This window comes from Macaca thibetana, chromosome 8 (genome assembly GCF_024542745.1).
Source record: "Macaca thibetana thibetana isolate TM-01 chromosome 8, ASM2454274v1, whole genome shotgun sequence".
NCBI classification, from domain to species: domain Eukaryota; kingdom Metazoa; phylum Chordata; class Mammalia; order Primates; family Cercopithecidae; genus Macaca; species Macaca thibetana.
In genome coordinates, this window is record NC_065585.1 from 74090279 (window position 1) to 74113204 (window position 22926).

The 22926-nt window shown below is 38.3% G+C and overlaps 1 protein-coding gene across 3 annotated transcripts in view; it reads left to right on the top strand.

The window, feature by feature from the left end:
* Window positions 1-22335, top strand: part of LACTB2 (lactamase beta 2) — a 35219-nt gene extending 12884 nt beyond the window's left edge. The window contains exons 4-9 of one of the 3 annotated variants that reach the window (XR_007728316.1): window positions 11119-11297; window positions 14223-14371; window positions 16338-16419; window positions 17064-17152; window positions 20706-21059; window positions 21625-22335. Coding sequence is in view for 2 of the 3 variants with exons in the window: in XM_050801914.1 (XP_050657871.1) it covers window positions 11119-11297; window positions 14223-14371; window positions 16338-16419; window positions 17064-17107 (454 nt within the window). In the remaining variant the exon portion in view is untranslated. Of the gene's footprint in view, window positions 1-11118; window positions 11298-14222; window positions 14372-16337; window positions 16420-17063; window positions 17417-20705; window positions 21060-21624 lie in introns of those variants that run through there. The other 2 variants (XM_050801914.1, XM_050801913.1) reach the window with 2 other exon arrangements.
* Window positions 22336-22926: the final 591 nt, after the last annotated feature.

Below are 22926 nucleotides of genomic sequence, written 5' to 3' on the forward strand. Positions count from 1 at the left end.
CAGCCAACTGATCTTTGACAAAGCAAACAAAACCATAAAGTGGGGAAAGGACACCCTTTTCAATAAATGGTGCTGGCATAATTGGCTAGCCACATACAGGAGAATGAAACTGGATCCTCATCTCTCACCTTATACAAAAATCAACTCAAGATGGATTAAGGACTTAAATCTAAGACCTGAAACTATAAAAATTCTAGAAGATAACATTGGAAAAACCCTTCTAGACACTGGCTTAGGCAAGATTTTATGACCAAGAACCCAAAAGCAAATGTATTAAAAACAAAGATAAATAGTTGGGACATAATTAAACTGAAGAGCTTTTGCATGGCAAAAGGAACAAACAGCAGAGTAAACAGACAACCCACAGAGTGGGAGAAAATCTTCATAATCTATACATCTGACAAAGGACTAATATCTAGAATCTATAATGAACACAAATCAGTAAGAAAAAACAAGGCCATCAAAAAGTAGGCTAAGGACATGAATAGACAATTCTCAAAAGAAGATATACAAATGGCCAACAAACATGAAAAAATGCTCAACATCACTAGTGATCAGAGACATACAAATCAAAACCACAATGCAATACCACCTTACTCCTGCAGGAATGGCCACAATCAAAAAATCAAAAAACAGTAAATGTTGATGTGGATGTGGTGAACAGAGAATACTTTGTACACTGTTGGTGGGAATGTAAACTAGTACAACCACTATGGAAAACTGTGGAGATTTCCTTAAATAACTAAAAGTGGAACTACCATTTGATCTAGCAATCCCACTACTGGGTATCTACCCAGAGGAAAAGAAGTCATTATACAAAAAAGATACTTGCATACTTATGTTCATAGCAGCACAGTTTGCAATTGTAAGATCATGGAACCAACTCAAATGCCCATCCATCAACGAGTAGATAAAGAAACTGATATATTTATATGATGGAATACTACTCAGCCATAAAAAGGAATGACGGGCCTGGCATGGTGGCTCATGCCTGTAATCCCAGCACCTTGGGAGGCCAAGGCAGGTAGATCACCTGAGGTCAGGAGTTTGAGAGCAGCCTGCCCAACGTGATGAAACCCCATCTCTACTAAAAAAAAATACAAAAATTACCCAGGCCTGGTATTGCATGGCTGTAATCCTAGCTACTTGGGAGGCTGAGGTAGGAGAATCGCTTGAATCCGGGAGGCAGAGATTGCAGTGAGCCGAAATTGTGCCATTGCACTTCAGCCTGGGCAACAAGAGCGAAACTCCCTCTCACAAAAAAAAAAAAAAAAAAAAAAAGGAATTAATTAACGGCATTTGTAGTGACCTGGATGAGATTGGAGACTATTCTTCTAAGTGAAGTAACTCAGGCATGGAAAACCAAACATTATTTGTTCTCACTGATGTGTGGGAGCTAAGCTATGAGGACACAAAGGCATAAGAATGATACAATGGACTTTGGGGCCTTGCGGGGAAGGGTGGGAGGGAGGTGAGGGATAAAAGACTACAAATAGGGTACAGTGTATGTTGCTCAGGTGATGAGTGCACTAAAATCTCACAAATCACCACTAAAGGACTTGTGTAACCAGATACCACCTATACCCCAATAACTTATAGAAAAAATATATTTGTCAGCTGAGCACAGTGGCACATGCCTATAGTCCCAGCCACACAGGGACTTAGGCAGGAGGATCACTTGAGTCCAGGAATTCTCGGCTGTAGTGCACTATGCCAATCGCATGTCCATGTTAAGTTCAGCGTCAGTATGGTGACTTCTGAGACCTTAGGAGCTGGGGACCACCAAGTTGCCTAAGAAGAGGTGAACTGGCCCAGATAGGAAACAGCAGGTCAGAACTCCCATGCTGATCAGTACTGGGATCGAGTCTGTAAATAGCCACGGCACTTCAGCCTGGGCAACAAAGTAGAAACCCATCTCTAAAAAAAAAAAACAGGTAAATACACACACAAACACACACACGCACACACATATTTGTGAATGCTATCCCTTCTTCATATCCACTACCAGTACTTCCTCCTTTATCTTACTGTCTCCAGCTCTCCCCTTTAGCCTACCATCCTACATTGTGCTACTTGAAACTTTTAGTGACTCTCGCTGCATACAAGATAATGTTTGTTCTCTTTACCATACCGCAGTCTGACCCCAGGCCACTTTTCTGGTCTTAGTTCCCACTCCCCTCACAAAAACACTTAGCCAATATACAAATACTCCTGGGCATATTATGCCTGTTTATGCCTTTGTTTACATCACCCCTTTCCACTACTTGTCTCCCTGGTAAATTTTTATCTTTTCTTCAGAGCCCAGTTCACATGTTACTTATATCAAAAATGCTTTCTGGGCAAAATTAACTGCTCTTATTCCGCTTTTGTATAAATGTTATCCTATAATAGCATTTATCAAGTTGTATTATGGTTTTGTGGAGGAGGGTAAGTGTCTCCTTAAAAAGGAATCAGCTCCTTAAGTTCACAATATTAGTTAATGTCAGTTGCGATAGCAAAACAACTCAGAAATGTTTAACGGCTCAAATAGGAAACAAATTTATTTCTTGGTCCCATAAAGTCCCAAAAAGGTTACCAGTTAGCCAGTGGCCCTCTGCAAGTAATGATTTATGCTCCTTCCATCTTGTGATTCTACCCTCCTCAAGACTTTTTTTTCAAGGTTGCCATGCGCAGCTTAATCAATCCAGCAGGTAGAAAAGCATGGAAGGGATATTGCATGGGAGGTTTTCATGGACCAAGTCTTCTGTTGCATTGGCTGTCAATTCAGTCATAAGCCACCCCTAACTGTAGGGAGTCTGGAAAATATACTTTAACTGTATGCCCAGCAAAATAGAGGAAATGTGTTTAGTAACTAGATAGCCATTCTCTGATACAGGCAGATACCAGGTTCATCCTCACATCCTCGCCTCTAGCACACAGAAGGCACTGAATATTTATCTTACATATAGTTAGTATCTTTAAAGAGGCAAATAGATGCAAAGATGAGTAAGAGAAAATGAAGTAGTAGATGTCCATGTCCTCTTTTAAACTGGTGCCCCCTTTTTTCTACTTGCTGTGGTTTTCAAAATGTAGTTTAGAAACCTGCTAGTTTCTGGGCAGTTTCCTTACAATGCTGTTATTGAAAATATAGCCAAGTGTGTTTTCTCACACCTGTAATCCCGGTACTTTGGGAGGCCAAGGCAAGCGGTTCGAGACTAGCCTGGGTAACATGGCAAAACCCCATCTCTACCAAAAATACAAAAAAAATAGCCAGGCATGGTGGTGTGTGCCTATGGTCCCAGCTACTTGGGAGGCTGAGGTGAGAGGATTGTTTGAGCCTGTGAGGGCAGAGGTTGCAATGAACTGAGATAGTGCCACTACACTCCAGCCTGGTGACAGAGCGAGACTCTGTCTCCAAAAAAAAAGAAAATATAATAGCATGTTATATAATTTGCCCATGACATCAAAGGAAAACAAACATTATATTACTGCTTCTCAAAAAGTATTCTTGATAGTACTGAAATTTCCTCCAAAGCACTCCAGCCCTAGGCCAAGTTAATGAAAGGGGTAGAGATGGTTTATTGACTCTTCTGTCTCAAAGATTTGGAAATCACAGTACTGGTTTATCACAGTTATCATAGAATCATGGGTATTCCTTAGAGCTGTACCTAATTTTCCAGATTAAACATATGCCGCTGTTGGATGTTAACTGCCATCCAGGTGGAACAGGACATTTTTTTAAAAACTTCTTATCAAAGTATAATATATAAACAGGAAAGATCACATAGCATAAATGTACAAAGTAATGCATTTTCAGAAATTCAACAAGGCCCGTAAGCAGCATTCAGATGAAGAAACAGAACAGTATCAGTGTCCCAGAAATCTCCCTTATGCTTGCTTCCCCTTCAGTTGAGTACTGTCTTGGATTCCTGGAGTGAATTGATGCCAAAGATTTCAAATATTATATGAATTCTATTTAATTTCTGTTTTACTGTACTCTGATGGGAATCTATGTAAAGATTTAAGGGGAAAACCGACAAAAAGAATCAAAAACAGACACATTTTAAAGATGACTAGTTGTAAATAATCTTTTCTCAAAATATAAATTATCATTATGCTAAAGCCTGGATAAAGCATTTAATTTCCTGATGACCGTGGTTTTCAATTTTCACTTTTATGAAGTCAGAAAAGCCCAATTGTTTTCAATATTAACATGTAATATTTTAAGCAAAACCTCTGTTAAGTTAGCTGGTGAAAAGACATTAGACAGAGTTCAACTCTACATAAATAACAGCACTTAAGAGTTTTGTTCAGCGAAAGTTGCATAAGTAGAAGGTTAAAATCTGCCTCAGTCCTCATGTATTCATTGGCCAGTTGATCTTGCCTACTTGCCAACTTTGAAAAAATAAAATAAAATGTAGTAGGGACAGAGATAATATCCACCAAGAACCCTTGCAGTAAAAAGCAGAAAACTAGAAAGGTTTTTCATAGGAATTTGATTCTGGATGTAAACTAGCAAGCTAAGTTAAATTTCTTGAAGAAAAGTCAATCTGACAGTTTTTGATTACTGTCCCGAATTCTCTAAGAGAGTCATCCTTACAAAGTCCACTCTATCACAGAAGTAACAAAACTAGATAAATTTTCTACCTGCTAAATAGGAAGGCCACAGCTGCAGTTCCTGGGACCTTTAGCAAAGCATCTCTGATGTCATTTCCTTTTCTCCTCCTGCCTGTGTGAAGTGAATTTTAACAGGTTTATGCAAATTACAGCAGCCACCCAGGTGACTGGAGAATTGAGATTACTGATTCCCCAATTTAAGAAACCCTGGTGCTTGTGTTCTGTTTATAGCACAGAAAACAATTAAGTTCTGGTGTGTTAGGGGGTCAGGGAGGGCTGATAATGAAGGAGGCATTGCAAGCAAGACAGTTTTCAGATGAAGAGTGGTTCTCCAAGTGAGTTTTTGTAGATTAAAAAGAGAAAGATTGGGGTTCTGTTTGTTAATGCATTCTATGTGTTCATAAGATTGTCCACAAGATATGACACATCCCCACACACAGACACATATTTATATAGTTGGCTGGAAATACACCCCTTGGAATTATTTTCATATAACATTGGATACTTCTATTAACAGCTTGCAACAGGTTTAACCAGACAAAAGAGATGATTTCTAACAGCTCTTTAATACCTTGCCATTGGATCAACTATAATATAGTAATTGTTTGCAATATATGAAATATACCCTTGGAAACTATAAAAGCATAATAGTTCTTAATGTCAGACACTGGCCTTTCAAAAATAATTGCTCCCATTAGTATCTAATATCTTATACCTTATATCTATTATATTATTCGATTTTTTTAAAGACTTTACAGTTTCAGTATTTAATATTAAGGATTTGGTTGATTTTTATATTTATGGCAAAGGAGAAACTTCCCTAAGTTATAGTCATTTCAGTTCTCTTAAATACTTTTATTTAAGAGTTGAATTTTATCAAATGTCTTTTCACTGTCTAGGGAGATGAACTTATTAGTTTCCTCCATATCTTTACTATGATTTTCAGGCATCTTATAATATTGGAGCATTCTTGCATTTTTCAATAAACCTTATTTGGTCATGATCTTTAAATGTGCTTTTGGATTCTCTTTGTTAATATTTTGGTTATTATTTTTAGAATATTAATAAAATTGGGTAGTATTTTTCTTTTTGTACCTTTGTCAGTTTGGGGCTTTATCTGTTTCTTTTTTTTTTCGAGATGGAGTCTCACTTTGTCACCCAGGCTGGAGTGCAGTGGTGCGATGTTGGCTCACTGCAACCTCCACCTCCTGGGTTCAAGCAATTCTCCTACCTCAGCCTCGTGAGTAGCTGGGATTACAGGCATCTGCCACCACGCCCAGCTACTTTTTGTATTTTTAGTAGAGGCGGGGTTTTGCCATGTTGGCTAGGTTGATCTCAAACTCCTGACCTCAGGCCTCAGCCTCCCAAAGTGCTGGGATTACAGGTGTGAGCTACCGTACCTGGCCTTTTTCTATGCTTCAGGAGAGTTTAAGTACATAGTAGTGAAATTATCTGACCTCTAAATGTTTGGTAGAATTATCCTGTGAAAATACTGAACCTTTAGCTCTAATGACAGTCACACATCTTTTTACTAGAGCTTTAATTAATAATGTGGTCCTGTGAGTTAAGCTTAACACAAATAGCTTTATACTTTTTTCTGTATACTACTTTTTATAGATTATTTTTTAATATAAGGTTGGCCTAAACGAGTTTTGTATTCTAAATTAAACTATAATCAGATCGTTTTGTAAAAAGACAGGTTTACATGGTGGCTCACACCTGTAATCCCAGAGGATCCCTTGATGCCAGGAGTTCAAGGCTGCAGTGAGCCATGATCACTCCACTGCACTCTAGACTAGGTGACAGAGTGAGACCTCATCTCTTAAAAATAATAATACAATTTTTTAAAAAACATGTTTCAAAAGGTTTACTTATTAGTGTGGCTTCTAGAATCTAAAATCCAAACTTGAAAACATTTACATATCATGACTAGGCTCATCAAGGTCTCAAGGAAGAGAGACACACATAATTACCTTTAATGGTATGGTTTTGTTGTATAGGAACATACAGAAAAATGACATAAATGATTAGCTAAGAGGTGAAAGTAGTTGCATCTAGGGAGAAAGAAATTATACAGTGGGGGAGTAACAGTTACAAATCTTAGAGGACTATTTGATTCTTTGCTACATCTTATTTTTCAATTTGAGATATTTATTAACTTTCCACTATGAAAAAATTAGAATTGGGTTTTCCTCTTCTCCCACTTTTGAACACCATTCCTGTCCTCTAACCTGTCATAATGCTGGTTAGATCAGCATTCGGTGTTGATGTTGTTACGACTGTAGACAGTTTACAGCTGAACTGTGTAGTAAACTATGCTTACTTTTCCTGCTTTCCTGCAATTAGTCATTGTTTTTGCTTTGTTATTTTGGATAGTTTTCTGTGTATTTATCACTAATTTAACTCTGAGTATATAAATCTTCCCTTAGGGTGTTTAAATGTATCATGGATTCTCTCAATTTCATCTTCTGAAAGAACCTTCCCTTTAAGCCTCCCAGCTAATAACTTGCTCCTGTCTCGGCTTGTTTTCCTCCAGGCCTGGTGCTGGTGTCATCTCAGAATTCTCTGCACTCTCACCTGGGGCTTCTGGAACTTTGCCTCTCTCCAGTGCCCATAACTTTCTTAAAATCCCCTCTGTTTTAGAGGAACCCACCTCCAATGGCTTCCTGAGAAATGGTGAATTTTTGAGACCTTAGATGTCTAAAAGTAGTCTTTTTTCATCTAACTTGATTTAAGGTATTTATGAGTATAGATTCTAAGTTGAAAGTCTTTTTCCTTCTCAGTATTGTCTGCAAGGTTTCATTTCCTTCTGGTTTCAATATTGCAATAGAGAAAGCTAAAGCCCTTCTGTTGCTAACTTTTTTGGTCCCTGGCTTTTGCTTTTTTCCTTCTTGTCCACTGTATCCTGAAATTTCACAGTGATTCCTTCATCTTAAAATACTCAGCATGCAAAGGTGCCATATTTTGGCGGTGGTGTGTTCTGAGTCCCATCATCAGAAAAAACTCAGAGGAGTTGACTATAGTTTTAGTCAAAGCAGAGTATTTGTCAATCCGTGATAGGCCTTTTCAGTCTGGAAACATGTCCTTCAGTTCCAAAACTTTTCTTGAGGTGCATATTTTCTGTCATCTCTTGTGTGCTGTTTCATTTACTAAAATTCCTATTATTTTGTTAGAACTCCTGTACTACTCTATTTTTTTCTCTCTCATTTTTCATCTTTTTGCCTTTTTACTATACTTTCTGGGAGATTTTTGTTAACTTTATCACCTAACCTTACTACATGTTTTTATTTCTGTTCTCAGATTTGTAATTTTCAGGAACCCTTTTTGTTTCCGAAATGTTCCTTTTATACTACCCTATTCTTGTTTCATAGTTGCAATTTCTTCTCTTTTTGCTGAGGATATTATATTCTATGGGGTTTGGTTCTTTTGGAAATTTTCTTCATAACTGCTTTGTTTGCTTGTTCGTTTTTATTCACTGTCTTCAACATGACTTTCCTTAGATGACTAGTAATCCTGATTATCTTCTGATGTTTACTAATTGTGTTCTGATGGAAACTACAGAGCTATTTGGGAGCTCTGAGAATGTGAGGGGGAGTCTTCTGTAGGCTTTAAGCCTCACTGTAGGATAATCTGGATGAGCTCTTCAGTTGGGAACCTTCCATCATTGGTATCGTAGAGTCTTTCTTCCTGAGTTGGTAAAATAACTTAGAAAAAGACTCTTCTAATCTTCATGTAGGGTAAAGGCCTGGCTGCCAGAATTATAGAAGCTGAGTGTGGAAAGAAGGCATAGGAATCTACATATATTCTTGTAATCTTCCTTTTTTTTTAGTATATTGTCTCTTCCTCCATCTGTGCCTTGTTTTACCCTCTTCAAAGATTAAACCTCCAGCGTTTCCCTTAGTGAGATTGGGGCACTTCTCAACTCAAAGTGGGAAGAGACTCTGAGGATCTGAATGTTTGTTAAAAAGACTTTCAATAGACTTCTTATTTCAGCCACCTTCCTTCCACTTCACCCTCCACTTCCAGATTTCCCAAATCCTTAGACTTTGAGGAATTCTGCAGTGCAAATCTGATTGGTTCTCAGCTTTCCCCGCTGCTTATTTAGGCTTCCATTTTCTCCTGTCTGATAAGTCACTTATCACTCATCTATATGTCATCACATTTACCCTGTTCCCACAAAATATTCTGTTATTGTGAAGATTTATTAAGTACATTCCAAGCATGGCTGCGTACAGTGGCTCATGCCTGTAATCCCAGCACTTTGGGAGGCCAAGGCGGGCAGATCACTTGAGGTCAGTGAGGTGTTTGAGACCACCCTGGCCAACATGGTGAAACCCCATCTCTACTGAAAATACAAAAATTAGCCAGGCATGGTGGTGAGCACCTGTAGTCCCAGCTACTTGGGAGGCTGAGGCAGAAGAATTGCTTGAACCTGAGAGGCAGAGGTTGCAGTGAGCCAAGATTGCACCACTGCACTCCAGTCTGGGTGACAGAGTGAGACTCTGTCTCAAAAAAATAAAAACAAAAAATTATATATACAGATAGAGAAATAGATATATATTCCAAGCACATAATAACTCAATACTGACTAGAATAGACAGGTAATTATCCTCTTAAACTAAATAAAATATAATTGAAACTATATTCCTTTAGACATTTATTACTATTTGCTGTGATTTATTTATGTAAAATGTAAAATAGAGAGGTTAATAATGCCTAACCCAAAGTAGTGTAAGGATTAAATGTGTAATATGTGTAAATCCCTGAAGACAGTGCCTGGCACATGGAAAGCAATCTATTACTAAAATTAGCTACTACTGAGTGCCAAGTACTGGGTATATAAAAATGAAAATGAGATGAGAGTCCTGCCCTTCTGGAACTCATAATCTTGTGAGGTAGAATAGTAAACAAAATAATCTGAAGCCTACAGAATAGTATATAATTCAAAGTAGAATAATAATGTAGAGGCAACGGTGACCAGTACAGAGAATTAAGTCTGTATATTGCTGAGAAGTCAGGGGGTGCTTCGCAGAACAGATTATTTGAACTCAGCTTTTTGTTTATCTGGTTTCTTGTTGGCATAGTTACAAAACAATATAAATGTAAATAAGAAATTTTGAAATAAAATACCTGTCATACTTTAAAAGTATTATAATCAGTTTTGTCAACAAAAACTGAAAATTGGAGGAAAGGAAAAAGGAAACAAAAGCATATAAATTTCTTATGTAGGGTAAAATTTATAAAAAAAAAAACTCTGTTCTTAAAATTTTTAATTAGCAAAAAAATAGATTAAAGAGTCTTTTTCTGACCACCTGCTGCCTGTTAAGAAAGTTTAAGCTTTAAAATAAATTTTTTATTTTAAAAAAAAATTTAAATAAATTTTTTACCATTTATTAAGCATGCAACTTTGTGCCACCTACTGTGCTAAGCACTTAAATACTTGTCTTTGAAAAGTATATACTGATGCCAGCCTAGGCAACATAGACAGACCTTGTCTTTACAAAAAATAAAAATAAATTAGCCAAGCATGGTGGCATATACCTGTGCTCCCAACGACTCAGGAGGCTGAAGTGGGAGAATTGCTTGAGCCCAGGAGGTCAGGGCTGCAGTGAGCCAGGATCACGCCACCATACTTCAGCCTGGGTGAGAACAGCTTGGAAAACATAGCAGGACCTTGACCTATCTCAAAAATAAACAAACATATATGTGTGTGTGTGTGTGTAGAAAATGATGTAAACATATAGTGATGTAGGAAAATACAATATAGTAAGTTAAGAATTCAAAAATCAGGTATTAAAACAATATCACAGTTTTGTTTTTAAAATATAAATATGCATAGAAAATAAATATATATTCTATAATAATAAAAGCACTCCCTCTGAGGAATAGAAATGGTTGTTGATGTTCATTTCTTTTAAATACTTTCCTTTTCTCTTTTCCAAATTTGTTATAATCAGTGCTTATTACTTATAAAATAAAAAAGGTAGGAGGCCAGACGAGGTGGCTCATGCCTATAATTCCAGCACTTTGGGAGGCCGAGGTGGTAGGATTGCTTGAGTCTAAGAGTTCAAGACCAGCCTGTCAATTTTGTGAGCTCCTGTCTCTACAAAAAATAAAAATAAATTAGCCAGGCTTGATGGCCCGCACCTGTGGTTCCAGCTACTCAGGAGGCTGAGGTGGGAGGATCACTTAAGCCTGGAAGATTGAGCCTGCAGTGACCTGTGATTGTGCCCCTGAACTGCAGCCTGGGTAACAGAGTGAGACCCTGTCTCAAAAAAAAAAAGAAGAAAAAAAAGGGTGGGAAAAGTATTAAATTTTACTTCAGAGTGAGAATCTTTGTTTAGTTGAAGGAGAGCATTTTCTAATGATAATTTTCAGTGGGTACAAGAAAAAAAAAGATGCTTTTTAACTCATCTGTTTATTTGTGTCTAAAGATAAGGATAGAGAATAATTTACTTCTCAGAATTTCTTCTAAGCCTGAGTTCATAATTGTTATTATTCCTTATTTCTTCTTTCAACCAGAGTTCTATATACACCTGGCCACACTGATGATCATATGGCTCTACTCTTAGAGGAAGAAAACGCTATCTTTTCTGGAGACTGCATCCTAGGGGAAGGAACAACGATATTTGAAGACCTCTATGATTATATGAACTCTTTAAAAGAGTTATTGAAAATTAAAGCTGATATTATATATCCAGGTGGGTAATTTTTTAATTTTTTTGTATTTTTAAATAGAGACAAGGTCTTGCTGTGTTTTCCAGGCTGTTCTCAAACTCCTGACCTCAAGCAGTCTTCCCACCTCAACCTCCCAAAGTGCTGGGTTTACAGGCATGCCAAAGTGGATAGTTTTTCAAACCTAGCAAACCATTTGTGTCAGATGATGAGGAAGGTTCATTTTGGCTTGTCTCTGTATGTATTTGGCCTTGAAGAGATAACATATAAGGCCAGGCTCGGTGGCTCACACCTGTAATCCCAGCACTTGGGAGGCCAAGGCGGGCAGATCATGAGGTCAGGAGTTCGAGACCAGCCTGGCCAACATGGTGAAACCCCGTCTCCACTGAAAATACAAAAATTAGCTGAGCGTGGTGGCACACGCCTGTAATCCCAGCTACTTGGGAGGCCGAGACAGGAGAATCGCTTGAATGTGGGAGATGGAAGTTGCAGTCAGCCGAGATCGCACCGCTGTGTGCCAGCCTGGGTGACAAAAGCAAGACTCTGTCTCGGGAAAAAAAAAAAAAAAAAACATATAAACTACTTCTTTAAAATATACCCCTCTTTGGGAAGCCTAGGTGGGCAGATCACCCGAGTTCAGGAGTTCGAGACCAGCCTGGCCAACATGTTGAAACCCTGTCTCTACTAATAATAAAAAAATTACCCGGGCATAGTGGCAGGCACCTATAATACCAGCTACTCAGGAGGCTAAGGCAGGATAATTGCTTGAACCTGGGAGGTGGAGGTTGCAATGAGCCAAGATCCGCCATTGCACTCCAGCCTGGGCAACAGAGTGAGACTCTGTCTCAAAAAAAAAAAAAAAAGGAAAAAAATACACCCCTAAGTCCTCTCTAGCTGTGCAGTTAAAGAGAAGGCCGAGAGCCATATTAATAACTTTTGATAAAGATATGAGGGTTATTTTTCAACATACAGTTATTAATAGAACTGTGCAAAGAAATAAGCTTACATTGAAATGGGAAAATATTTTCATTCCATAAGCCACTGTCATTTTTGTTAACTTGATTTGTATTTGTACCACATTTTAGCTGTGTAACTTTGGGTAATGTTTGACCTCTGAGCTTTAGTTTTTTTAATTTACAATATTGAAATACCAATAGCTTCTATATCAACTATAAAATGGTAATCCTTATTTCCATTCTCCAGAAAGAGAAACATATTAGTATCTCAGATCTCACTGGACTGTTCTACAATATCAATCTCTCCTTCATCTTAAGAGCTAAGAAATGGCCAGGCGCAGTGGCTCATGCCTGTAATCCCAGCACTTTGGGAGGCCAAGGCAGGCAGATCACCTGAGGTCAGGAGTTCAAGACCAGCCAGGCCAACATGGTGAAACCCCAGACCTACTAAAAATACAAAAATTAGCCAGGCATTGTGGCGGGCACCTGTAATCCCAGCTTCTCAAGAGGCTGAGGGAGGAAAATCACTTGAACATGGGAGGCGGAGGTTGCAGTGAGCAGAGATCACGCAACAGAGTGAGACTCCTTCTCAAAAAAAAAAAAAAAAAAAGCTAAGAAAGGACCCAACAAAAAGGCCCAAAAGGAAAAAGGGACTAGGCCACTTAATTTTCTAAGTTCTTCTAACTTGCTCCTAACCCATTGAAAGATCCATCCATCCAGTATCTTCAACACATTTATACTCTGTGATGAGTTCCTACTGCTGGGGAAATAAAAAACATACAGTAGAGCTAGGCATTTAGATTAATATGATGACGTTAAAGGATTGCAGGCTGATAGCCTTGGGGGTTTTGTTTGTTTTGCTTTGTTTTTGCTAAAGACAGCTATTTTTAAAGAGAAGAGGGCAGACGTTCGGTGAATTCACATTCAGGCTAAGCTAATGAGAGGCTGCCTAGTAAAGATTCTAGAGTGCTTTAATTAATCCAGTGAAGTGGCTTACTAGCACAGCAGTTGTTTATATGTAAATTATGCTCTGTAGCCATAGCTACCATAATATTAAAGCCTTCTAGCCATCAGGTTTTGTGCAAGGGCCTTTACAGTTGTCATCCTCACCAAAACCCTGTAAAGTAGGTAGTGGTTTCCTCACCACACATCAGAAGAAACAGCTTGGAGAGATTCAGATAATTCCTCATTTATTAGCCACACAGCAAATAAATGATAGGTCTGTGTCTAACCAGATCCCATAACAGGTTAGCCTGCTTCTGAATATTTTGTTCTCAAATATTCAAGAACATCATTCTTCCAGACTTGTATAATATATAATATTAATATGTACTGTCTTAAAAGGGAGGTAAATTATAGTATAACTTAATCTGGGTTGTCAAAATTTCTGACATACATAAGCGTATACATAGGATTCTTAAAGTTCTACTGTGGGTCTTGTGAATTTTTAATAGAGCTTGGTCATGTACATGAAACTGCTTTTTACATTCTCCTTTTGCAGTATTTTATAAGCTTAGCCTAATGGTCAAGAGCACAGAGTGGTTAAGAGATCCCGTCAGAATCCTAACTCTACCCCTTCTTAGCTATGTAACTGTGGACAGATTATTTACCCTCCGTATGCCTCAGTTTCTGCCATAAGAAAGGTATAATAATTGTACCTACTTCATGGGATTCTTGTAAGAATAATGTATGTTAATCATTTAGGGCAGTGCCTAGCACATAGTGAGCACTCCATAAACATTACCTATTGTTATTATTGTAGTTGCTATTTTTATTGCTATATTTTATTGTTAAATTTTTATTCCTATTTTTAATGTACACAATATTTTCTATAGATTGTATTTGCTATAATTTTCTAATTGGGGGGCATTGTACATAATTTTTAAATCTCTTTCACCTGTATAGCTTTCCAAATAGTTCATAGAGTGAGTTAGCTTCTGTTGTACTTAGTATTTTTTTATCTGGCTGAAGTAACTCATAATTATTTTAATTCAGGACATGGCCCAGTAATTCATAATGCTGAAGCTAAAATTCAAGAATACATTTCTCACAGAAATATCCGAGAGCAGCAAATTCTTACATTATTTCGTGAGAACTTTGAGAAATCATTTACAGTAATGGAGCTTGTAAAAATTATTTACAAGGTAATTTTCAGTTTTCTTATTTGTATGTAGTCACAGATTTATCAGAATTATCTATTTAGTAGACTATAGAAATGGTAAACTTATCATATCCCAGATCAGAAGTTATGCCACTTTTCTAGATGTGAGACCAGCAGCCTAAACTTTCTACAGCGCTAAAATTAAACAAAAACTGGCCTTAGAGAACAAAGATAGCCATTTTGAGCCATCATTGAACTTTATATACTTGACTATTGTAGGAGAAACTGCCTATTTAGGAGGAACTACCAAGAGCCTGATGATTACATTTTGTAATAATTTTTGGATTATTCTAGCCATCTTGATTATCTCGTGTGCTAGCCTGCACCAAGAAAGGCGGGGTGACCTGCTAGACACAAATATTGGGATGGTAACAGTGAGAAGTAGTAGCAAAGCAGTGAGAAGTAGTAGCAATGCCAAACAATGGAGAAAAAGGAAAAAAAAAAATCAAAGAACATGAGTAAAGTAGTATGTAGGGAAAGAGCCTTACACCTCAGTGGCCTCTGAGAATATCACTGTATTGACAGCACTATATAGCATTCAGTATAATTCAGTTTTTCAGCAAATGTTTATTAGATGTCTGCTGTCTAGGTAGCATAGCTTAGAGGTTAAAAATGTAAGCTTTTGTGGCCAGGCATAGTGGCTCACCCCTGTAATCCCAGCGTTTTGGGAGGCTAAGTGGAAGGGTTGCTTCAGCCCAGGAGTTCATGACAAGCTTGGGCAACATAGTGAGACCTCAACTCTACAAAAAATTTTTTAAATGAGCCGGGCGTGGTGGCACATGCCTGTGATCCCAGCTGCTCGGATGGCTGAGATGGGAGGATCACATGAGCCTGGGAAGTAAAGGCTGCAGTGAGCCGACATCATACCGTTGCACACCAACCTTGGTGACAGTGCATGACTGTATCTCAAAAACTTTTTTTTTTGAGACAGAGTTTCTCTCTTGTTGCCCAGGCTGGAGTGCAATGGTGCCATCTCAGCTCACTGCAACCTCCGCCTCCCGGGTTGAAGCAATTCTCCTGCCTCAGCCTCCTGAGTAGCTGGGATTACAGGCATGTGCCATCACACCTGGCTAATTTTGTATTTTTAGTAGAGACAGGGTTTCTCGGTGTTGGTCAGGCTGGTCTTGAACTCCCGGCCTCAGGTGATCCGCCTGCCTTGGCCTCCTAAAGTGCTGGGATTACAGGTGTGAGTCACTGCGCCCACCCCAAAAACTTTTTTCTAAAAATTAAATTTAAATTAAATATACAAAGATATTACCGTGTAACCTAATAAATAAATTATAGGGCCAACTGTCTGTAGCATCATGAAAACATTCTAAGAATAATTTTTACATTTATTCATTCATAAAATATTAATGTGTTTCTGCTATGTATTATTATGCTAAACACTGAATATTCAGTAATGAACAAAACAGATACTGCTGCTGGGCCGGGCATGGTGGCTCACGCCTGTGATCCCAGCACTTTAGGAGGCCAAGGCGGGTGGATCACCCGAGGTCAGGAGTTCGAGACAAGCCTGGCCAATGTGGTGAAACCCTATCTCTACTAAAAATACAAAAATTAGCCAGGCATGCTGGCACACGCCTGTAATCCTAGCTACTCGGGAGGCTGAGGCACGAGAATAGTTTGAACCTGGGAGGCGGAGGTTGCAGTGAGCTGAGATCGCGCCATTGTACTCCAGCCTGGGCAACAAGAGTGAAACTCTGTCTCAAAAAAAAAGAACAGATACTGCTACTGTCTTTATGGCACTTACAACCTATTCTATCTATAGGAGTATAGATAGAATATAAAACAAGATGTATACAAAGTGAAATTGTGAAAAATGTTAAGTTAAAAATGTGTTTAAGATAAACTTTTGTTACATTTTGCTTTTCTTCAAAGCTTTCAAAAAAATTAACTGTTCTTTTTTTAAAAAGAAGGAATTTTTTTCACCTTCATTTTTCTTTTAGAATACTCCTGAGAATTTACATGAAATGGCTAAACGTAATCTCTTGCTTCATTTGAAAAAACTAGAAAAAGAAGGAAAAATATGTGAGTATGCTTCCAAATTTTCTTCTGTTACCAGCATTTAAAATATTTTTACAGATGCCTTAGTTTCCTTCGAGGAAAAATAATACCCATCAGAGTTCTCCCATGAATATCACTTTAAATTGGAGAGAGACAGGCGCTAGGAAGGTCAGTAGCACAGGGCCAGTTGACCACAAGTTGGAACCAAAGGCTCCCATGGGAATTAGAATCTCAGTTGGAATTCCAATCCTTACTCACCAGAATGGCAATCAAAGACATGTAGTAGGAAGATAACTTCTATTCTCCCAGACCCAAAAACCACGAAGAATTTTACATGTGGTAGATTTGGGAACAGCCAAAGGTTTTAAACAGTGGTAAAGGTAGTAAACTCAGAGATGTTAAAGCAGTAATTATGTAATTATTTTCTAGTGTTAGTTTGTCAAACTAATAATTTATAGAAATGTAATCCTTAAAAGCCAGAATTCTAAGCTTGAATTTGATGTGGAAGCCTTAGCAATGTTTTTACATGTACCAAAAATACCCAACTTTATATTGAGCAACAAAATTATTTTAAGAATGAGTAGTTTTTCTAGCCACAAGGTAACTTAAAATCCAGTGCATTTACTTATCTATTGTTAAATTTTTACTCTCTGATTTTCTTTCTACAGTTAGCAGCACAGATCCTGACAAGAAATGGAAAGCTCATCTTTAGTTTCAGATTAAAGAAAGCTTTGTTTTATTTTGCTTTGAGAGAATGGTATGTTTTCTTAACTATAGGTTATTTTATAGAGAGTATAAAAGTATAAAACATTGAAAATAACCCTAGATATGCTTTAAAATAATGTTATATTTATGCTAAAATATATGAATTACACTATACAACCATATGATAGGTTATTTCTCTAACCTTGGTTTTATAACGTTTTACCAAAAATTCAAAATCTAATAGTTTATCAGTTTTCAATAGATTCAATAAAATGGTTACTTTAAAAATAATAAAATTTATCCAATTTAAACTTGATGTTATTTTTGGTGGTCAGTTATCTATTATTAGTGATCAGTAATACTGTTTTCTATAGCTACTTTATTTAACAGCACAGATTTCTATGCACCCTTACTCTTTTCTCAACCCTTGTCTCTATCTGTACATAATTGCTTTGTCTTGATGTTTCTATCAACTATATCATGACTATCTATTGGTTCCATAACTCTGTATCATGTGTATTTTCTTATTCTGGTATACCACAAATGATTCATGCAAATGAATTTTTGGTGATTGAAAAATATTAAATTCCTAATTTAAAGTATTATATAATGAGTAATTATTTCTGTAATCCATTAATGCTACCAACATACTTCCCAAGTTTAAATTTTAGTATGTAAATAGTCATCAGCTTATACATGAATTATTTACCAAAAGTTTACATTTAAATTAAAGGATTATAACATAGGGCATTTTTTATATTTTTATATAAGTAGTGTTCCTATATAGTGGTTAGGTTCACAAGGCAGTCCACCAGTGCTTACTTATACAGTTCTCAAACTACAATACTAAAATATGCCCGGAATTCTGAGTGCATTTTGTTTACTCTTCTCTAAAGAGTGAGACTTTAAAAAGTTTTTTGTTTGTTTTTGAGACAGTCTCTCTGTCACCTAGGCTGGAGTGCAATTGTGCAATCTCAGCTCACTGCAGTCTCTACCTCCCAGGCTCAAGCAATCCTCCCACCTCAGCCTCCTGAATAGCTGGGACTACAGGCACACAGCACCACACCTGGCTAATGTTTTTATTTTTTATACAGATAGAATCTCACTATGTTGCCTAGGTTAGTCTTGAACTGGCTCAAGCATTCCTCCTGCCTCAACCTTCCAGAGTGCTGGGATGATAGGCATGAGCTACCACACCCAGCCAGACTTAACATTTTTTTAGTTTTCTTTGGCAGCTTCATCTCTTTCTGCCTCTTTTCCCAAGGTCCCTAGAATTTTCATGCCATTCTAATACACTTATTCTCATGCTTTGAAGACCTAGACCCGTATTCCTAGAACTGGTTCTTATTACAGAATAACTATAAACTCAAAAACAAAATCATCCTAATTGAAAAATAGGCAAAGAACTTGAATAGACATTTCTCCACAAAAGATATACAAGTGGCCCATAACACATGAAAAGATATTCATCATCACTCATCATTAGATAAATGTTAAAACCCTGAGATACCACTTCAGGCCCATTAGGATAGCTGTTATTAAAAATTTTAAATTAAAATAAATAAATAAATAACAAGTGTTGGCAAGAATGTGGAGGAATCCTTGTGCATTGCTGATAGGAACATAAAATCGTGTAGCCACTATGGAAAACAGTATGGTACTTCCTCAAAAAAACCTTTAGAATTACCATATGGTCAGCAATTTCTCTTCTGACTATATACCCAAAAAATTAAAAGCAGGGACTTGAACAGACATTTGTACATCCATGTTCACAGCAACTTTATTCACAATAGCCAAAAGGTGGAAGCAACCTAAATGTCTGTTGAAGGACGACTGGATAAATAAAATATGCTATACACATATAGCGGAATGTATTTCTTCTTACAAAGGAGGGAAATTCTGACATGTGCTACAACATGGATGAACCTTGAAGACATTATGCTAAGTGATACTAGCCTGTCACAAAAAGATAAACACTATACAATAGTACTTATAGGAGGTGCCTAGAGTGGTCAAATTCATAGACAGAAAGAAGAATGGTGGATACCAGGGACTAGGAGGAAGGGGAAATGGGAAGTTAGTGTTTCATATAAGAAGTTTTGCAGTTTGGGTAGATGAAAAGAGTTCTGGTGATAGGTGGTAGCGGTGATTGCAAAACACTGTCAATGTACTTAATATCACTGAATGATACTATGTTAGGGTTCTCCAGAGGAGCAGAACCGATAATACAAATGTATATCTAAAAGGGAGTTTTATTAGGGAGAATCGGCTTACGCAGTTACAAGACAAAATCCCACAATAGGCTACCTGCAAGCTGGGGAAAAAGAGAAGCTGGTAGCATGGCTCAATCCAAGTCCAAGAGCCTCAAAACCAGGGAAGCCAACAGTGCAGCCAAGGCTGAGGCCAAAGGATTTATTCTTTTTTTTTTTTTTTTTTTTTTTTTTTTTTTGCGCAACAGAATCTCACCGTGTTGCCCAGGCTAGAGTGCAGTGGTGCGATTTTGGCTCACTGCAACCTCTGCCTCCTGGATTCAAGCGATTCTCCTGCCTCAGCCTCCTGAATAACTAGGATTATAGCCCCAGCTAATTTTTGTATTTTTAGTAGAAACACGGTTTTACTATGTTGGCCAGGCTGGTCTCAAACTCCAGGATTTGTTTTTGATATGCTTCTCTTCCTCCTCTTATAACCAAATCTTCACCAAGTACTTAATGCCTATTCCACCTCCAGAATGTATCACTACCTCTTACCCCACCAATACTCCTTAGTCCAGGCCATCATCCTCTCTTGCCTGAACCAGTGCAATTAATTCTGGACTTCCTACCTCTATTCTTGGAAGAAGTTGGGGAACAGGGATGAGAAGGGCATTCTGAGCTGAGGAAATCTTACGTAAAAGCCATGGAATCATTGTCTTTTTATAGTACCATGGCCCACTTCAGATACTGCAGACTGTAATTAGATATATTGGAAGAGGGGTGATAATGGAAGGCTAGTACATTTATTGTTTATTGAAAGAGTCTAGCAACTGAGAGCTTTAACCAAAACAATGGCATTCATTAAATGTCTGCTTTGTCCTGGGTACTGGGCCAGGCCCGGGGATACAAAGGTAAACAAAAGAAGCTCATATTTTATTTATGAAGACATACAATTACCATGTGCTAGAGTAAAGGAAGAGGAGCTTACCTGGCTGAGTTATAGAAAGCTGCTTAGAGGACCTTGAGCTCAGTCTTAAAAGATGGGTACATGGTAGGCAAAGTTAGGGGTTTTTGTATGGTAGATGGGAGAATTGTTCCAATTGGAGGAAATCATGTATGCACATAGATATGGCAGAGCATCATTTGGTTGGGGAACTAATTTATACAACTAGAATTTATGTTATTGTGTGTTGAGGCCATAGGGATAACAAGAATCTCATGGGAACACAGAAATCACACAGGAAGCAACGTATTGTTATCCAGCCATGTTTCATACAGGTTGAGATATGTATACTTTAGGAATTGGAAAGCATTTCAGGTTCTGGAGCAGTTCTAGTATTATTTTGTTGTATCCTCACAGCAAGAGTTGGTCCTCTTCTATTCTGGTGATTTCATTCCTCTATTCATTTCCAGTACTTCAGACAATCACTTTACCTTCCGTTCAGAGCACCTGGAAGTTTTTGCTTACTCATGTTCTGTTTATTCAAGAGTTTCCAAAGCCTGCTTGTTGTCACCTCTGCCTTCTCTCTGCATATCTTCAGCCTCTGTTTGGCAACTGTGTAGCCCTCTTCATGTCTCAGGTACTGATCTCCTCATAGAAAACGATCTGATTGGTGTATTTGTTCTCTGTTTGAGAGAATTTTCTTGCCACACTTTCTTATATGTTACTGACCAGCCTTTATGCTGACTGCTCTGGACCAATCATCAGGGACCAGAAGTTTTATCAGAAGGGGACAGGGACCCCATTGAACAGAGGCAGTGGGGAGCGTAAGCATTCTAAGATTTGATGTTTTCAGTATCGTGGGGGAAGGAAAAAAACAGAAGGGGTATCAAGGATTCTAGAATGGGGGATAAGATATAGGATAAATATTAAAGAAGAGGAATAGCACTTAGAAACCTATTAGTTATTGAGAGATGGGGGATCAGGTAGACAGAGAGAAGTCTAGAAGAGCTATAGATTTCTGGCTTGGGCAGCTGGGTAGATGTTGGTAACCAGATTGAGAGACTAGAAGAAACGGGACAGGTAGAGTACAGAAGAGAAGAAAGATGCGTTTTACTACAGATACAAGTTTGAAGTACCAGGAAACATCCAAAGGGAGATACCTAGTAGGCACTCAGATGTATGGAACTGGAGCTGAGCAGATAAGATATATTTTGTTACAGGTAACAGAAACTTATTTCAACAAGCTTAAGCAAAGGGGGAAGTTGGTTGGCACATGTAACCAACCTGAGAAGAATAAGAGTAGAGTAAAGTCAAGCCTGTGAACAAGAACAGATGTTGACATTCCCATCAATACAACCCCAAACCTCTCACCTCTATTTATCTTTGCAGGTAGGAGACCCCACATTCAACTGGGTTCTTCACATGATGAAGGACATGGACACGGTTATGGGAGCTCTGGGCTCACACTACTTTTTTTTTTTAGTGGGGGGAGATGGGATCTTGCTATATCACCCAGGCTGGAGTGCAGTGGCACAAACATGGCTCACTGCAACCTCCACCTCCCAGGCTTAAGTGATCCTCCCACCTTAACTGCCCCAGTAGCTGGGACCACAGGTGCAGGCTACCATGCCTGGCTAATTTTTATTTATGTATTTGGTTTTTGTAGAGATAAAGTCTTGCCATGTTGCCCAGGCTGGTCTTGAACTGAACTCAAGCAGTCCTCCTGCTTCAGTCTCCCAAAGTGCTGGGATTACAGTCATGAGCCCCCATAACTGGCCTCTAGGCTCGTATTCTCACCATTCTATAACCAGCAGAAAAAACTGATTTGTCTAGCTTCGAGATGAAAAATCCTAGGGGAAGAATTCAGTGATTTATACTGGTTTATTTCCCATCCCTTAGACCAGTCCCTGTGGTCAAGGAAACATTAGGTACTGTATTTAGCCCAGCTACCCCCTGTGGCTGGAGTGAGCAAAACCTGTTTCCAGAAGAAGACTGTCACAGGAAGATTCTGGACCAATATAGTTACCTTACTGAATAACTTTGCCTTCTTTCCAATTTGTGTAAAATATATAATAAATAAATCCAATTATGCTGCAGCAACTCAAAGAATGACTGGGTCATCTCTGTGCAACCTTAATCGTTTCTGTGTATTTCTCTCGAGACTTTGAGTATTTTGAAGTCGTCTCTCCAGATTGTCACTTCAATTAAAAGTTGGTGAAGTGGCTGGTAGCAGGGAAAGTAGAATCCTGGAGAACATGTGAAAAGATTCAAGGGCAGATAGTCTTATTTCTGCTAGTGCTGTTTATCAGTGCCCCCTCCGAAGTCTGTGCTTATAACAATGCAACACACATCAAAATGAGACCTGCCACCAATTTCCAGGGAATGGTGGAGGAGGAAGACTCTCATTACTATCAGTCTTTCCCTCCTATTCTATTTTTGGGGGTGCTTGGGAAGATACTTTTGCTTTAATTTTTATTTTAAAAAATAGAGACTGGGCGCAGTGTCTCACGCCTGTAATCCCAGCACTTTGGGAGGTGCAGGGGGGCATCATGAGGTCAGGAGATCAAGACTATCCTGGCTAACACCATGAAACCCCATCTCTTCTTAAAAAATACAAAAAATTAGCCGGGCGTGGTGGCGGGCACCTGTAGTCCCAGCTACTCGGGAGGCTGAGGCAGGAGAATGGCATGA